The sequence below is a fragment of the Limanda limanda genome, chromosome 21, assembly GCF_963576545.1.
Source record: "Limanda limanda chromosome 21, fLimLim1.1, whole genome shotgun sequence".
Taxonomy (NCBI): Eukaryota; Metazoa; Chordata; class Actinopteri; order Pleuronectiformes; family Pleuronectidae; genus Limanda; species Limanda limanda.
In genome coordinates, this window is record NC_083656.1 from 17710390 (window position 1) to 17730265 (window position 19876).

At 40.3% G+C, this 19876-nt stretch overlaps 1 protein-coding gene across 1 annotated transcript; it reads left to right on the forward strand.

The window, feature by feature from the left end:
• Positions 1–9299: 9299 nt before the first annotated feature.
• Positions 9300–19560, forward strand: LOC133028304 (glucagon-like peptide 2 receptor). Its single transcript, XM_061095499.1, has 13 exons — positions 9300–9383; positions 12659–12752; positions 12836–12940; positions 13675–13796; positions 14623–14729; positions 15200–15356; positions 15516–15675; positions 16180–16240; positions 16335–16401; positions 17406–17494; positions 17863–18001; positions 18088–18129; positions 19192–19560. Exons 1-13 carry the CDS (start codon positions 9300–9302, stop codon positions 19558–19560), a joined length of 1596 nt encoding a protein of 531 aa, XP_060951482.1.
• Positions 19561–19876: the final 316 nt, after the last annotated feature.

Below are 19876 nucleotides of genomic sequence, written 5' to 3' on the forward strand. Positions count from 1 at the left end.
AAAGGTCATAAATGAGGGGATTCTCATGCTCCTGTTGCATTCCTGCCACAGCATCGCTAAACGTTGGGATGGTTCGCCATGACCTCAGTATTTTCCTGTCTACTCCTTTGTTTTTTGCCCTCACTTGCCATCAGATATCACCCGCTTACTCACTAACACGAGAAGTGTCTGAGAGCGGGTTTTTTTCTTTTCCCGATGAGCTCACTTAATAGTGCTCTATGTAGAACTCACAGTGCATTTTTCTCCGCGTCGGTAATAATGTCATTACTGCACGACTATGATGTACAAAAACAACAACAACAATGTCGGCCGGTGGAAAATCACAGAGTAAATTTTTAATGTTTGTTTTACACTTTGCATCAATACTTTAATGTAAAAGACATGTTGAATGGCCATCTTGAAATGAAAAAATAAACTTGTTTCACACACTTTGTGCTGTTCCTGCTGCCTTCACACCTATTGTCTCTCCAACATGAGTGCAATGCCTGATGGTAAATATTGGTTATATCGGTTTTACACTATTTTTCAATTGTTGGAAACAATGAGCACACTATATAAGGTATATAGTAAAAACTTTGCTAAACATTCGGACACCAATTCAAAAGGGTGACCTCACTATATAGTGACTAGTGAGTGATTTTGGACACAGCCTCTGTGTTTTGGTGGGTGTGGCTTGCCCAGCTCTCTCTCTGCTGTATTTGCACTCAAGTGGACTAACCTGAATCTCATTTACCTCATCAACGGCAGTACTTAAACCCCAGATGTTGCAGTCACTCTTCACTGGATTGTTCCGTTCACTCAGTGGCACGCTGCTCTCTGGCTCAGACTTGGGAATTTGCTACTTGAAGCATTTGAACATGCTTCGTTGTTTTTGGCCCCACTTGTAACCTGTGTCTTTTCTCGTCTGCTCTCCACCTTCTTCACTCCTTCCGGAACACAGACCAAGGTTCACCTTCTGCTCTTTTGTTAGAAAATAAACTGTTTTTTTACTAAAAAAGTGTCTGCATTCCAGCTTTTGTGTCATATATACAAACATTATGCTTTAAATCGCATCAAAGCAAAACTGTAACTTTAAAAGAAGAAAATAATAATAAAACAGTTATATTAATATAATTATTAATATTAATCAGCAACCATAATGTCACTAAGTAGAGTCCATACTTTCTTTGCCTCTATACTCTCCTGTAGCCTGCTCTACAAAAACAATAACAGTGGGGCCTGGGTACTTTGTAGGCTACTAACGATTTCTCCTTGGTGCTTACATTAGTCTGGCAGGTAATGTATAATTTTGATAGGTCAGAGCAAAGTGCTATTGTGCTAGCATAATATTTGTAGAGCAGGATGAAAGAGTCATAGCAATATTTCCACAAGTTTATGCAAAATCCTGATAACAAACAGACAAACAAGGAAATTTACAGTTTACATTGACAAGTTGTGCGCTCAAGATAATAACATGGTCCCACATGATAAATATATTTATAAGAAATTATCTTGTTCACCCAAGGCAATAACCTTGTGGGAACAAGTTATAGATGTGCAGCAAATGATTCAGCAAGAATTTCATGATAAATGACATTCCCGAGATGAGAATAAAGCTTTATTAGCTGAGTGCTCTCCATCACGGTGGTTATGTTCATCTGCAGCCGTCAGACCACATTTATCTTAAGTGAATTTATCTGATAACTTGTGCAAACAAAATGAAAGATGTTCACCTTACATTTTAGAAATATCCCTCAGTTCATGTCCAGACAAGAAAGTGGCTCAGCAAAATGAATTCACAGGTAATGCTGGAAGCTTGGTGACATTACATTTACTTGTAGGGTCTGTTACACAGCAGACCTCTGACAGCTGTTGCTACTGACATTAACTATAGCCCCACTCTATTCATGAGCAGGCTGCATCACTTTTATGTTGCCAGAATGACCACGGGTGAAAGCAAGCTCTGTGAAAGTGCCGGTGTCCAAATTGGAAACACTACAGCGAGACAAAGACCTGCTACGTCACATTTTGTGAATGACATAAAAAAAGCACAGTTTGCAATTTCCCTTTTGTCCACAAAGACAATAGGACAACAAAAGAAGAGATCTGTAGGACCTGGCCAGTATATACATGTACATCTGTGGAAAACACTTCATCACAGGTTAGTTGAAAGGCAATATAGTGAAAAGGTAGCAGATGCCAGATTACCAGAAGATCAGGAAGGACATTTTCAGGATATGACACCTCTGGCAGCTGAGTGGGGGTCGGTTGTGATGGAGGCATCGACTAAAAAGATACTCAGTGACTCCTTTTTGTTTGTGTAATGTTGCCATTTATACCTGAAAATAAGACAGTTTTCTTATTTTATGCTGTTGAATTGGCAAAGATCTCAGAATATGCGTTTGTCCAATCAATATTAAAAAAAAGGCGGGCATATGAAGCAAACACAAAGTACCCTGGTCTATTGAAGGGAGCCATGACAGTGAGACAGTTAAACACCATGTACAACACCTGCACCTGAAGCAGCTTAATGGAATTCAGTCGGGGTGGCTGTGGCTGAGGGGTAGAGTGGTCGTCCTGGTGGTTCGATTCCCAGTCTGAACCATTTGCATGCCGAAGTGTCCTTGGGCAAGATGCTGAACCCTCAACAGCCCCCCATAGAATAACAAAGTGCTGCAAGTAGATGCACTGTATGAATGTGTGTGTGAATGAGTGAAACTGTACTGTAAAGCGCTTTGAGTGGTCTACATCAGGCTAGAAAAGCGCTATATAAATACAAATCCATTTACCATTCTTGTAACTGTTCTTTGTGAAAAAAGCCCATTCACTCCACTTCTAGAAAGTATCATATTTGAAGTTGTTCATACATGTCCTGTTTAAGCTTGTAAAATCAAAACCATATAGGAAAAAAAAGCCATCTTACCCTCCAAATTTATAGTTAAACTATTAACTTTTTGACCTTGAGAAATAATTAATTGTTTTCTACTTCATTTGTTCTTGGCAAGGTCTGACCATTTGCACCAGACAAAGTGTGGAACAAGATTTAAAGAAAAAAATACAAAGCCTTGATTATCCATTGTCTGTGTTCCTTCTTTCCTTGGAACCAGTAAGAACACAGTGATTTCCTCCTCGCACAAACTTGGCCCCCGGGGTCGTTCACCACCTCTATGTGGTTCTGATGCTGTTATTTGGCGACGGAATGATGCAGTGCCTGGAGCTGCATCTGGTGTTGACCCAGGTAAACCGGTGGACAGGATGTTCCTGAGCGTCCCTGGGCTCCGGGGCTCTCTCCGCGGCCCTCAGCCTGTTTGTTTTTCCGGCTGAGAGCGGCCATTCGCCATCCCACCCCCCTACCATCACTGTGCCTCAGCAAGAATGTAAACACGTGGAGGATATGTGCTCATGTTCTGTACGTGTGCTGTACGGAATTGATCATGTTAAAGCAAACGCAAGGGGTAAAGTTTGCTCAACACTTGAGTGCACATGTTAAAAAAATTATGTCTTGGGAATCCTTCTGCACCTGGATGAACATATGGTCCACAAAAGCTGCAATATTCTGCTACTATTGATTATTACAATAACTATGTAAATTATATATTATTGATTATATGAACCTGTAACTTAATACAAACCAAATCTAGTTTTGCGCTTATATATAGGCTCTAATATATGCCCCTTCTTGTCCCCCGGCTATAAAAGAACGAGGCTGTCTAATGCCTTTACAGCATCTTCACACCAGGCCGCCTCTTTACCAAGAAATGTTTGTACTCTTCACGTGAAAAATGGTCAAAGCTCCAAATTCCGACTCCCAAAACCGGCAAGGCAGACCCCGCAGGCTTCAGAGACCCAAACAGTTTACGCGGCGGCACCACAACCTGTTTAACCTTCCACATAGCACCTGTCCTGTCCGCTAAACACTTCCGAACCCAATTTGTAGGAGGTCGTAAACATTCGCAACGCTGTGTTTACCTAATGCGTCTAAGAACACCAACCCCCCTCTAAGTTAGCTAGGGACGGACCGGCACCGAGGCAGGGTGCAGCGAGCAGACCCAGGCAGGCATGTTAAGTGTGGCTCATCACTTTCATCTGTCACTTCACTCCTTGAATTTATGGCTATTTGTGTTGGCGGAAATTTATATAATGTGTTGATAACACACGGTCAAATTGATTGGTGGGAAAACAGAAGTGATTACATAATCATGTTTCAGCTTTAAAAACTTTACCCTAACATTTCCACCTATGCCCCCAATAGACCAGAGCACAGTTCATTCAGAAGATAAATAGCATTTCATATGAATTCAGAGACTAACTCAATTACAAGCTTTATTTATGAGCATATATGTCAGACTGTCATGTTTTTAACTGTCCTGAAGGGGTTGGCAAAACACTTTCTAGGAATTGCCATGAATCATCGTCGATGAGGTAACACTTCATGTAACAGTGATCCCTGGAATGCAGCGAATGTCTTAAACCAAGATGATATATAATCAGGTGAAAGTATCTGAGAGTGGCATTCAAGTGCATCCTCCATAGGGGCCATCATTTATCATGTGGCATTTGGAGGGCTTACGGCAATTTGAGCGTCTTGAAGCTGACTTTTTTCAGCTATAAAAACAAAAAAACATTAAAAACTCACTCTTCACAACCACTCAACACAACATAGGCTCTATAGAAAGACGGACGACATGGCTGCTCCCTCAAAAGTGAAGGCAAATTGTCATCGGCACATTGGTGAATAACTAATGAGTGACTCTTCATTTTTCAGTGAACTGTCCCTTTTATGAAAGGAACACCATTTAATATAATAACAATAATTATGAGCCTTAACCACCTAATGAATGGTAAATGATAGTAAATGGTCTGTATGTCTATAGAGCTTTTCTTTTTGTTATTCACCCATTAACACACACATTTATACAGTACATCTATGGGCAGCACTTTTTTTTCTATGAGAAAAAGGACCAATTTGGGGTTCAGGACCAGGATGCCCAAGGACACAATATCATATCAAATATATTATTTTTAACATCAATGAAGTAACATGAACACATCCAGGACTATGGTTCTCTCCTCACATGAAGGACACACAAGGAAATGGGATTACTGGGGGGCTTTTTCAATTGTGTTCTGTTTTCTTGATTTGTGTTAATCTTTTGCAATGATCATGAACCTCTTAATCCAAGATGTGAATGAAATTTGGCTGCGTTAGTATGAAACAAATGCAGTGGGATTAGATTCCCCAGCTTGTTCCTGTCCAGTAGCCCACATTTATACTGTATAAGGTAAATGCCAGGATCACTATCTCTATGGATTTATGTAGCCCAAGTCGTATGAGACAGCACATTTCAAGCTTCATATAACTCACATATATTCTACTCTGTATTTTGACAGTTTGTTTTGACTTTGACAAAGGGAGGTAGTTACAGTCTTAGTGCTGTGTAAAAATGTGCAGGCTTTTTCCACAGGGTGAGTGAATGGGACTTTATACAGTAACTTGTATTGAAACTCTTCAGCTGGTTAAACATTTTGCCGCCTCTCTTCATTCTTTTATCCAAAACAGATGCTGTTGTCACTGCATGATCACTGATGAGGTCTATTAATATGAGATGATTTTTTTGCCTGAGTGGGATATTAGCACTGAGGGCCTCATCATACTAAATAAAGTAGAGATTCAGGTTGCTGCTGATAAGTAAGTTAAAAACAGTCAATAAAAAGAAGAAAGTGCTAGAAACAACCCTCAACATGCTCACTTGTGTGATTCTCTTGCAGAAATAACTTGCTTTAACCAGTTTTAATACTTAAATTGCACTAAACTTGGCAAGTTGGGAAATAGAGTGAAGGCACGTGTAAGATTGAAATGGTATTTAATTCAGTTATAGACTGTTCATTAATTTACACATGTTCCTCTACAGCATTCATATGAAAAGCTAAACCACAAAATATATACAATCTGAACATCATGTTACATTCTCATTTTACAGTGGCATTAATGTCACAAAGTCAATTTATTGTACAGCATGCATCCCTTTTTAATTGTTAAGTTATAATAATGTCTCATTTTGTCTATCAATAAACTTCCCCTGTGTTTAAAAGTTAAAGGTCCAGTGTGTTATTTTATTTGAACATAAAATAATCCTAGTGATGTTTTCAAAAGTGTGTTTCATCTTGTAGGAAGTGTTGTCTCCTCACCCTAGAATGGGCTTCTTTATATTTAAAAACTTTATATTTACATCGGGAGTGGATCCTTTCTACGGAGGCCACCATGTTTTTTACAGTAGTCCAAACAGGACAAACTAAACAGATCCTGAGTTTTTATGACACCTAAAGCGAGCCACAGGTTCTCTTTCATGTTTGGAAGTGGAGGGTAAGGTGAGGGGTATTAAGCTGCAACATGCAACTTCACCACTAGATGTCACTAAATTCTACACATTGAACCTTTAAAACTTGTGATATTGTAACAATGTAGCACATGTTGATTGATAATAAATACTTGCAGATATTGGTCTACAGAATTAACATTGATAGCTATAACTAAAAAAATATACAATATACTCATATGGTTTTACAATCTCTTTACAGCGGTATTAATATGGTATTATTATTTTTCTGACATACATCCCTCTTATAATTGTTAGGTTGTTATAAGTTTATCATATTGTCTATTAGTAAAATTCATCTGTGCTCAAAGATTAAAACGTTTGATCACTTGATATGATGTAGCACAGATTGACTGATAAGGAATATTTACAAAAAAACTTAATCGCTACCTTGATATTAATAGCTACACCACAAAATAAGTACCTTTTGCTAGCATCCCTCTTGTTATGGTCAACTTCCAATAATATCATCATTGTGTCAATCAATTAAATTCACCTATGCATATTGAATATTTAATCCTGCATGCAGTGCGGGTGGAGCATCTCTCTGATTGTATTTCTAGTTTTCTGTGGTAGCAAACCCTTTCACATTACTCATTTGTAAATAATAATAAAAAAGGCTCTGAAGCTTCAACAATGATGGTTGAAATACTTGGTCTTCTTATCCACAACAACTGAGCTATAGACTATTGTGTTTGGATCAAATCTAATTAAGCTCTGTTGGTTTCAAAATATGAACGTTTGAACTTAGCTTTACCTCATCGACAGCCTCTTCACTTTCTCCAGCTTTAAATGAGAATCCCACAGTGCCAGCGCCCTGCGGCCGTGTCTGCTCCAAACTGCTTTAGTGCCCTTAGAATCTTTTTGAATTACAATGATATATGTTTTTTCCCGCTGCTCTAAATACAGTATCATCCGGACTGTCAGTAACTTATTAGACACAAACTTTGTTAGACACAAAATGTGGACGTATGGCCCTGACACAGCTGTATACAATCGTGCTCATGGAGCAGGAAAGATTAGATTTCACTGCCTCTTTCGTACATCACACTCACAAATAACGGCATGGCTGGTGAACTATGAGGTCCTGAAACGTAATAATGTTTCATATATTGTCTCCGTGATGGATTCTGTCACAGCCACACCACAGAGATATTTTAAAGCTACATCACCATGTAACACAATTAGAACTCTACACGATGTATCTCTGGGGATTGTTTCTTCCCTTGATAAGATAAGTGTGTCTTTTGACCTTTCTCTTTGTGTTGGCAAACCTAAAGAGTAATGTGGGGTTGAAGTTTATTGTTCATTTGTGCTTATGTTTATTTTTTTTTACCTCTGACAAGGAAGTTATGTTTTCATCTGTTTGTTTGTTTGAAGGATTGAACAAAAACTAGTGGATGTGTTGCCCTGAAACTTGGTGGAAGGACGCAGACAAGAATCCATGCAATTTTGTTGGATCTGGACATTTTCACTCTTTGAGATAACATGCCTTTTAAAAATATGTATGCACTTTTTCAATGAACAGATATTTACGAAAATTTTACAAAATATATCACAAACGGAAAAAATTCAAGGTATATTGTAAAGCTGTTTCAGAGGACTCACTTATGACAAGGAATAATTCCGAATCACAAGTGGTGATCCCGAGAAGACAGTCACCCAACAGTGCAGCTCCATTTACCTTTTAAAGGCAATTGCACCCGTTTTTTCTAGACAGCTAATTCCTCTAGTTTCCTGCAAGTTTTAGTGACAGCTAACTCCACCATGATCTGTATTGGTTAACACAAAGTGTGGTTTGGTCATAAGCATCTTAACAGTCGGAATGGAGATTTAACAGCTGATCAGAGACATAGCTCTAATGGTATTGACATCATGGATTATAAATGTGTAAATGTGTTGGATAACCCACTTACAACAACAAGGAAAAAGAACACTTCACTTCCCCAGATCATTTTAAATTGAATTATTTTGATTATTTTTTAATGATACGGGATCCAAGCAGGGCACCGGGCTCGTGCAGATAATGTCTGCTCTCTGCTCTCCCATTTGCTTGCCTGTGTTTGGCTTCAGTGCTTTTAGTTTACACTAGATTCCCATTAGTGTCAGAGATGCTGGGTGATGTCCAGTTACTGTGTGAGAGAGATAAACAGGGAGGGGGGGGGGGGGGGGTCATTGCTTCCCTCTCTGTGGACAGTACAGGTGGTATTTGCTGGTGTGTGTATGTGTTATGATTATTTAAATATTTGGGATTTTGTTTAAGTGTGTGTATGTGCTCACAAGGGCTGTTTGTACATTCGTCTAATTTGCCTACACAACAAAGTTAGTCCAGTTATGTAGGCAGCTCTCCCCGGGCCTTATCTTGATTGGTTAGGGGAGGACGGGGTGGGAGAGGCGATCTGTCGTTGACGATCCACATGCGCTCTCAGTTGCACTGTGTCTATAGGGAGCGCACACACCTCCTTTGCAGCCTCACAGGTCCTACTGGGCAGGGGGACTGGTACTGCAGATGACTGGTGGACTTCTTCAACTAGGATAAGCCCTTGAAATCCAATCTGTCATTGGGAAGTAACGTTTTGGTCAAATCTCAGTTAATTGACAGAGAACCCTTAAGTAGCTCGGAATCCTGGGAGATTGTTGGGACCGATCCAAGAGGATTTTTCAGGAACCAGAAGGAAAGTTTGGGAAACTGAAGTGTCCCAGCTACACCAAGCATCACAAGCGGGAGAAGGACGTCTTATGGTCTTGAGAATCATCCATTAAGTTCTGACGAAGCCTTTCTGGAGCTGACTGAGAAGAGGTCAAGTTCGAGTCAGCTAAATGTGGCGTGGCGAGTGGATGAGAGGAGCTAAAGAGAGGATGAGGCCTGGTGGGTCCATGCAGGGCTGAGGAATGAGGGAGGAAACCAGCTGAGAATTGCTTTCGATGTAAACACGTAGCACCATGCCAACCCTGCTGCCAAGCTGGCACAAGAGGACCTGGACCGCACTCCTGCTCGTAATCGTCCTTGTTATCTTCAGCCACCAGGTAAATTAATACTGAACACAAATGTAAGACCTTTTAGTTTGCCAGCGTTTAGTTTTTGTATTACATAGCATTGGGTGTTAAAGCTGGGTCAATGTTAAAATCCCTTTAATCTTGGATTTCTATTCTATAATATTGTGAAGAAAACATGTTTTATTTGATTTGTTGTATGAGGCACGACTTAATGGGAAGTTCTCATGAATAACAGCATAAAAAACGGCTTTAATTGACTCTGGAGAAATATAAATACATGTTGAAAATGTTTAATATCTGAAGACTTTTTCCTATAAAGTTTGGTGTACAGCAGATCCCACTGCTCATATGCCTTTTCTGCAGTCTCTTCTTCTGATATCATTGCCTTAAAATACCAGTTTAGTGACATATTGAAAAACAACTTGTTATCTGCTTAGGAAATTGAATCGGGAGGGATGTTATTTCTTCTCACGGGATAGGCAAAAAAAAGCAGAGAAACACTTAAATTATGAAAGAAATATGTTCAGAGATCCCTGAGTAGTTTTTTGTGCAAATTCACTTTAATCTTCAACATTATAATACATGCAAATATTCAGGAAGTTAAGATCCTGCTGCTGGATTTAGGGCAGGTTTATTCCCTTGGGACACAACAAAGAGAGAGAAGGTTGACACCGACTCTTGTCTTCCCTTCACCGGTGATACCTTCTGGACGGGGTCGGGCCTCACTGAATTGAAACGTCGTCTGTCAGACAGCTCACATGAGATATCTGTGCGGCTCAGGTGGCAGGCGAACTGTCAGGCGGACGAAACAACAAATCCGGGGGGTTTTGCAGAATTCTGCTGCTTTTCCCGCTGTGGCGTGAAGATGGGAAATCTGTCCTTGCTCCTGACACGGAAAGATAAATAGGCAAAGTGGCAGCTGTGGTCTGCAGCTTCATTCTCAAATTAAGAAAATGCAAATGCGTCTCACTAATGACAGCAAATTAGACTAAAATCATAATTTATAACCGAGCCCTAATAGGATGGCTGTCAAATACAATAACCTCGAGTTCGGGGCACAAACATGCATAATGTTTATGTGAATAAACAGAGAGTGATGTGTTTGCATTGCTGCAGGCATGACACTAATACAGAAAGCCCAGCTGATAAACGACCTGCATCAATTACAGATTACATACAGGTGATCATGTTTCACAACTGTAACACTGTAACACAACACGGTCCTTAATAAATACTCCCACCAAGTGGGTAAATACAAACACTGCACAATTCTGCACATACAGGGAAATGTGCTGCTGTGCAAACACACTGTTACACACTCTTCACTACAAGCAGTGTGATTAAATCAATAAATGTGTTTATATCATTGACTTAATTTTATATGGATGAGATGGTCCTTCTTGAGTCATATGTTGTGATAGCACAGTGATCACTTATCTGAATGCACAACATGAAATTAAGTTTGTTTAATTTTTGTTTAAATTAGCTCATTCAATTCAATTCAGTTTTATTTGTAAAGCACCAACATATACTTTATATAGAAATGTCGAGACCCTGTAATATTCGCATGGGAAACTCAGTGGTTCCCATGATGAGAAGAATAGGCAGTGGAGAGAAAAAAACTGCTTCCTTTGAACAGGAAGAGACCTCAGACAGAAGATTTGTGGGGTTGAGGGGTTGTGGGGTGGGGGGGCATGTTAATATAAAGATGGACGATGCCTCTCCACTTCCTCTACAAAAGTAAAATGAAGCCAAAATATTCTGGATAAGAGTGATTCCATCTTGAGCCAGTGACGTCATTTGGAGCTAAAACTGTGTCCCAATTCAGGTGCTGCCTCGTTTGTGGAAATAAATATTTATAAACTGTGGATACGGTCCATGTACACTGACCGCAAAGGATGAACCGATTTAGTCTAAAGAGGGTCCTTAATTTTCCTATATTTGTGACTGTCGCTTAGCAACAGAGCTGCATTTTTAATGCCTGTTGTTTTTAGCGTAGCTGCTCGGTTGAGTTGTAGGATGATATTCAATGTTTGGAAGTTGTGTCGCTGGGTGGAATCTTTTCCTTTTTGAAAATGGTTTGTCAGTGCAATGAATCCTGGGATAGGTTGGCCCAAGAAGGATCAATCCATGTGAGCTTTTGTTTATCTGGGATGGAAGGACACATTTGTTTGCCGCATTTGGAGGAGCCTCAAAATGGGCTAAATGAGCTTCTACACAGAGAAACAGCTAATGTCTGCGCAATATTAATCCCTGTATGGTAACAGTTTTGAGGGCAATTAGCACAAAAGATAAATCAATCGTGATTAGCTGTCGATTTTTTTTTTTACTTTTCTTTCTTTGCTGTAAACGCTGTTTTTATTATTAATTCAACCCATTTGTATGTATTCAAATTACTAAGTAAAACAAAATTTATCAGGACCCCTTGCAGGAACAACCTCCTTCAGAGGAATCCCGGTCTACACGGCCAATGTCGGGTGAGTCCGTCATCATCAGTGTAGACCTCAGCAAATCAGCCAAATGAAATTAGACGGTCTGGTCTGCTTATTGCATCACCAGCCTGTCCCGCCTTTACAAATGTCTCCAATGGGATGGACAAAAAAATTCTTTGGTTGATTAAAAACATTCAAAAAAGATCTTTTGATTAAGATGTTCGGTGAAGTACTTACATTTAGAAATAAATTCTGCGGATGTTTTCAGATCATCACAGAAGCACAACAGTGTGTGTGTGCACTCGTTTTTGTTGCCTTTTTAGGACCTCATAGGGACCAAAACCTGGTTCTAATCAGGCAAAACATAATTTATGAGGTCCTGGGCACACCTATGTGTGTATGTGTGTGTCTGTGCACCAATGGAAAGGTTGAGAAAACTCAAAATCTCCAAAATATTTACTGCACTTAATTTCTGAATTCACCTATAGCTGTGTCAATAATTATAGTAATATTATAACTATAATACTAACTATATAACTTGTTTGTCACTGCTCACCACGATCCAGGGGATTTTTCCAGTATATTCTAGACATGTAAACATGAAATTTGTCACTGACCAAGAAATATTATATTTGTTATATCCTAAATTTCTTACTTAGTACTCTACTTGATATTTAATGTGTGTGCATGTGTTTTCAATATGAAAACAGCCTAATATGTTTTACAGCACCAAAGTGCTAAACATACATTTTAGAAAGGGAATTAAATGTATGAATCAAACGACAACTTGATAGATAGATGGATAGATTTATTTATTTTGTATTCACTAATAATTCTTCATCATAACTCCTTCTTTTGGAATCTGCATGGAAGGTGACAGGCTCGGTGCTTGAAAGTCTCATAGCTAAACGAATTGCGTACTGGGAGAACTGCAACAGAACTCTGGTGCACTCAACCCCGAAAACAGGTGAGCTATTATTATCTTTTATTCACATCTGCTCTACATGCAGAGACCTTCATGAGATCCTCTGACTTTCCTTTTTATTACAGGAAACTACTGCAATGGAACATTTGACACGTTTGTCTGTTGGCCTCATTCATCTCCAGGGAATGTGTCGGTCCCCTGTCCATCTTACCTGCCATGGATAAGTGAGGGTAATGTAGGATCACACATTCAAGATTTCACCGTAGCTTTGACCTTATTACATGAATGGCCCTTTGTGCTCCTCAGCCTTCCTTTGTCACCGCATTCATTTCAGTTAATCACAAGACAGACTGCTGTAGTGGCTTTAGTCATAGGGTGATAAAAATTTAGTTTGCACGTTCATGGTCCCCTGAGGTTAGAGTCTATTAACGATTGATTTCCTCACTTTTTACCTTGTGACTCCACAAGCTTGACATTAAATTAACTTTTATTTGTGACTTTCATATTCTCCTCTAACGAACTGTGGTGAAACTGCAAATATCCAAATTTTTATTTGTGAATCACCTTATGGTCAAATATCCGCCTCAGATGTGGTTTGTGTTTAAGTTGCAAAATTAGGAAGGAAAGAGTTAAAATGGTACAGTAGCATCGTACCTTAAACTATTTCAGGTTAGGGTTTTAAAACTGGTGGAATTAGAGTTAATTAATAACGCTTTCCTGTCAAACACCATTCACACACAGCCATGAGGGGCAATTGGGGGTTCAGTGTCTTACCCATGGACACTTCAGATTAAAGACTGGAGCAGCCGGGGATCGAACCACCGTTCTCAGTGGATGTCCCTGTCTATCTCCTGAGTAATATAAATAAAAACCTAGCACAGGTTAAAACGATTTCCTCCCCAGCCACAGTCAGTCAGCTTATTCTCTATATATGCATATAAACGTGTCTTTCAATTACCTGCAGATGTCTCCAGGAGGGCACACAGAGAGTGTTTAGAAAATGGAAAATGGCGACAGAGGGACAATTCCTCTGAACCCTGGAGAGCTGACGCAGAGTGTAAGGAAGACCAGTTCTTTAAGGACAAGGTGAGGAGGAAGGTGTGGAATTCAGTTCTCTCTAAATCCAGTCACATCTTTTTTCTGTCTACAATGGGATTGGATACAATGTGCATTCATTCCCGGGTTAAATGACCTGACAGGTTTTTATTGGCTCAGGCTTCGATCATCAGTAACGAAAACGAGACACCCGGGTCAATGCGCTTTTCTAAATGCTGATGCTGCACCTTTGTTGCTGCAACGTTGTGATGCACATTTAACTTCTAGACATTGTGCGTAAATAACCGTGAAGTTTTGTGTATTTTATTTTAAATGTTGTGAACTTAGCTACAACGCAAGTGCAAGATGAAACACTGGCAAGACAGCGAGGAGAGAGAGCTTCTCAGTTTCCGGGGGCGTTTGGGATGTCCACCATGACTCACTGCATGGGGAAAAAAAGAAAGGCATACTCAATCCCCTTTTATTGCAGGTATATGCACATAAATTTTGGTGTGAAAGAGGAATCTGTTTTGGAGATGGAAGCCAGGAATTGTGGTTTCCCTTCCACCACTTATAAGGAGTATTAGATTTGTAATATCCATTCTACGATGGGGTTTTTTCTAGACCGTTGTCCCATAACGTCTGCCTTTATTTAAAAGATCTGAGGAGACATTGTGATCCCTGCTTTCATTTAATTCTGTGTGTGTGTGTGTGTGTGTGTGTGTGTGTGTGTGTGTGTGTGTGTGTGTGTGTGTGTGTGTGTGTGTGTGTGTGTGTGTGTGTGTGTGTGTGTGTGTGTGTGTGTGTGTGTGTGTGTGTGTGTGTGTGTGTGTGTGTGTGTGTGTGTGTGTGTGTGTGTGTGTGTGTGTTTTTCCAGGAGGATGAAATGCTTCGCCAGACAGCCCTCAGGCTCATCTCTGTTATTGGCTATTCCCTGTCCCTGACCTCCCTCACACTGGCCACTCTCCTGATGGGCATGCTGAGGTCAGTAGTCAAATGGCGGTGAAAGAGTTTCCTTATTACAAATTTGGTCTCATTTTCATTGCTTTGAATGGTAATGGTTAAGATCTGGGACGACTGAAGGCGTCAGTCCAGACATGAAACTCGAGCAGTAAAATGATGATACATTTATGAAGGAAACTTTGTGTCACTTGTGAAGTTGCAGCTTCATTCTTATAGTCAATCACTGGGGTATGAGACAATATACTAGCTTTAAAAACACAGTGCCTTAGGAGCAAAAGGCAGCATAGAGGGATAGTTACAAATCAATGCAGAAGATCAATGATAATAAATGACTTATTAAAACCTATGAGACATTTCCATGTAGATGCATATAGAGTTTCTCGATCATTCGTCAATCTGCTTCATGTCATGACACATGGCCTCAGTAATGCTTTTAAAGTTGACCAGGATCGATTTTTTTCCTCCATCTGTTCCTGTATCTGCTTTAACAGGAAGCTCCACTGCACCAGGAACTACATCCACATGAATCTGTTTGTGTCGTTCATCCTGAGAGCCGTGGCTGTCATCTCCAAGGAAATCGTATTATACATCATGTATTCCAACCTGCCCAAGGACGACCCCGGGTGGAAGTCCTACTCAAGCTCTGCAGTAAATAAATCAATACTTATTATTATTAGTAGTAGATATTAAGAACAGTGCTTTGGGAATAGTCATAGTATTATAACTAATAGTCCCTATGAATTTCAAGTAGTTTGAATCAGCCGAATGATTCACAGGACTGATTAATCCCTGTGTGTTGCTCAACAGACAGCGTTTATGTGCAAATTCTCCAAAGTGTGCATGGAATACTTTGTGGCCTGTAACTACTTCTGGCTCCTGGTCGAGGCCGTCTTCCTCCACACGCTTCTCTTCACCGCCGTGCTGACTAAGAGACGACTGCTGAAGAAGTACATGATGCTGGGATGGGGTACGCTGTGAATTGATATTGATATGTATGTGTAGGTGCCTGTGCATTCTGTCTAAATGTGTTTTTTTAGTTTTTTCTTATTTTTCTAATATGTATTTTCTTTGCAGTCTAGAAATTGAAAATCTGATTAAAATACTTCTTACAAGTAAGAGGCAGAATTTGTATGTATATTCAACTGAAATTGAAGAATATGCACATTGATTAAATTACATATGTAGAATGTACTAGAGACTGGGGGGAAAAAAGACTATCCAGCACATTTTCAAGACTATGAAGACCCCTAGTGGTAGTAAGCAAAAAGCTGCAGAGGCAATGCACACCATCCACCAGGCCAACCCTGGAATGGCAAAGTGAGTAGGCTGAATATGACATAAATTACAACAAACTTCACTATAATTAACCCAGTTTTCTAGAAACATGTATCAGTCAAAGTGTTTTAATCATACAAAATGTCTACACACAAATCGCTCAACATGTTACATTGATGCTTTTATTATTTTTCAGGAACTCCAGTCTTATTCGTGACACCATGGACCGTCGTCAAGATTATATATGAAAACACAGAGTGAGTGGATCGTTAGATGTTTCACAATAAATTCATGAATTAATTCAAATGTTCCGATCCTTGCTTGACTGTGGAAACTTTGTTTATTCTCTAGATGCTGGTCAATCGTGAACCGATGGTTCTGGTGGATAATAAGGGGCCCGATTACTTTGTCAGTGCTCGTAAGTGAAGTCTCTGAGTCAATCCTTTAAAGCCTTTCCAAGAAGTTATAGCTCATTCGTTACAGATACATAATGCTGCCCCCGGGGGGGTTGTTCTCCTCATGGTATCAGACCTCACGGGAATGTATCTCTGGTTTCACACTCTGTTAACGGCTCCTGTCTTGTGAGGGCATGTGATATCGAATGGTGAAGCAGTCACAAGCATAACTGACTGCTAATTTCTCGGTATACAAATACACTGGTCCTTCTCAAATACAGGTTTTTAATGATCATTTAAACTCATTTGACTTTAAAGGGATAGTTCACAGAAAATTTGAAATTCACTCAGTATCTGCTCCCCATTATGCTGATGGAGGTGTGGGTGAAGTGCTGGAGTCCACTCAACACTTCTTGAGTCTCATGGGTAAACAGTGGAGCAGCCAAATCCAATACAACTGAAGTCAAATCCGGATCCTTCTGCAGGCGGAATAAAACAACAGAATGAACATAACATGCCTCCATACTGCTGGTGTGGTGTCATCCAAGAGTCCGTAAAGCCCGACATATGAAACCATGGTTTAAGCCTAAATGTCCTCTTCAAGTGGCTATGCTAGTGGAGGAAGCGACACGATGGTGTGTCCGAAGGTCCGTTAATGCACCTCGTAGGAAGATAACAGAGGATATTTAGGCTGAAAAACACTGTGTAAATAATCTCGTTTCAAGTCGAGTATGAATGTCCGGGCGTCGGAACGCTTGGATGGCAAGATTCCTCCATGCTGCTTGTGTGGTGTCATCCAATGTGCGGACGCCCGAAACAATGTTTTTTCTGTTGTTTTATTGGCTGCAACAAAGTTTTCCCCTTACACTAAAGAAGTGTTTTGTTGACTCAAACACTTCACCCACCCCTCCATAGGCACAGTGGTGAGTTGATGATGATTTCAGTTTAATTTTTCAGTGAACCACCCTTTAGGTCACCAGTTGTTTTTGGACACATTTCTTCAATATTCCTTCGATGTTTGTTGCAGGTGATCTTCTTCATATTCATCAAGATCCTGATGCTGCTGCTGTCCAAGCTGAAGGCAGATCAGGTGAAATTTACAGACTACAGATACAGGTACTTCCCCTGGTTTCCCTTGACTCACTCATGTAACTTTGTCCAAGTCCAAATGTCAGGAAACAAGTGCCGACAGCTATTCCCTAAGTAGTGTATTTTAACGGTACAGTAAGTTTCAGTTGTAACATTTAAATGTTAATAACTCCAACGTACAGCAGAATTTTAAATGTCAGCGCTATAAGCTCGGGCCTCTTCACCATAAATGTCACCACGGGAGGGAAGGTTATGCATTTACAAAACCCTGCGCTCCCTCATTTGTCCTTTTCTCTGCAAATACTGTGCAAGATTTATAGCCTTTTCTAGCTTCTTGTGTTTTCCATTAAGAAAAGCAACTGCAATCATGGCAAATTTTTGTTTATGCCCCTCAGCTTGGCAAGAGCAACACTGGTCCTGATTCCTCTGCTGGGAGTCCATGAAGTGGTCTTTACAGTGCTGATAGATGAATGTGTGGAGGGCAACAGTCGCTACGCCAGGAACTTCCTCAACCTCACCCTCAGCTCTTTCCAGGTTTCAGCTGTAAAGTCAATAGCATACCGGACAATAGTTTGTTTGTGGCCTAGATTCACATCAACTTCTCATTTGTTTGTTTTTAGGGTTTCTTGGTTGCTGTGCTGTACTGTTTTGCTAACGGAGAGGTAAGGTTCTTTTGTATGATCTGGGATTTTAAATGGATGAACCTTGCTGTGTCAGAATTGTGTAAATGCACCAAAAACCCGAAGAAGTCAAGTCTTGAGTTTTCACAAGACTTCGAAGCTGCACTAATCAATATGTGTGACCATTGGTAAAAGCTTCACAGTGACAAACCCATAGAGAATTGCCAGCCATTACTGACAATAGCCTTAGTTCTAAACAGGCCCTGTTACCTTATTGTTTTGGTTTCAGCTCACAAACTCCCCTCACATTAACCCCAGCGGCAGCAGCAAGATGTTGCTTTTTGTTCACATAATCTTCTTACACTGCTCGTCCTGCACTAAATGGCACACAGAGATGGCCACATCCCAGTGAACCCATTGGAGCTTTTAGCCACTAAACAGTCGGTGAAAATCAAAAAAGAGCAAAAGAACAGTGAATATTGGGCTTATATTCATCAGATTGCTTGAAACACTTAAAATTCACTGTGATGTTGCTTATTTTTCGCCCAAGTGTGGAGAGATATTTGTTTGCTGATGTGTTCAGCATTATAACTTTTTAAGGTATGCCAGAAAATGCTTCTTCCTTCGCCAAAAGAACATAAATAAAAATCTGAAATTCAAAAATGTGTGTAGTACACCATAAAACTGCATGCAATGTAAAATGAAGGAACATGTTGTCGAGGTGACCATATTGTGATTCCTGACATATGAATAGCAGCACAGTAGAGAGGACCTGCTCCTAATGTAAATGTAACGTATTTAAATATATAGGGTCCATTCTAGAGTACAGAAAAACAACAAATAGCACAATGTAGATGATAACACATGAGTGATTTCAAAACTATGATTATTTTTCATAAAATTTCTCCCAATAGAACCCTTTCACCTAAATCTAACACACTGCATCTTAAAGTATTCTGGTGTGACGCTCACTGGTGGCCAAGAAACAATCTGCAAACCAGACCTTTGCTGATTAAGATTGGTGACATAATTTTTTCTGATGGCCAGCTTGCTCCCTATGAAATTGGAACTTAATATAATTGTCATCTCTTAATTTGTATTTAGGTCCAAGCTGAGCTGAAGAAGCGCTGGCAGCTTTTCCTGTTCACCAACCCCTTCCAGGTCAGGGGCTGTTTTAGGGGCGCGCCTCTTAAGCACCTGTGGAAGTGCACTCGAGGGCACCGCCCCCCCTGCTCCAGGCAGAATGACTCTTGCAATGAGAGTGGAACTTACACAACTCACCCGCACCAGCATCAGGTGGCTGTACATGGAGGATGTGGAGGGCTTGGATTAGGAGAGGTTAAAGGTCAGGGGCTGAAGGACTGTAACGTGACAGGGCTTGACCTTCTCACCAGGAAGAGCCTGTCCAGCAGTGATGGGGAGATGACACTCGGAGAGACCTTGGAGGAAATTCTGGAGGAGAGCGAGTTCTGATCCCTGTTAGTCACCTGGTACTTAAATAACGTGGATCGTTGGGTACTTGCAGACGTAACTCAGTGACGTGGTACGTACCTCAGACATTGTTTAGGGTGCAGAGAGCTTTCAGGACCCACATTCACATCCATTTGGCCGGCGCCCCACACCAGGAAGTGTTATGTATTTGGACAGAAGTTAACCATAAACAATTTGAAAACAACTTCTATTGTATGCTCACAGGCAGGAGCATTGTACGAATAAAATATTATTATGTAATTAAATTATGTTTAACATTTTTATACAGGCTTTTTTGCCACAGGATGTTGGAGTTGCC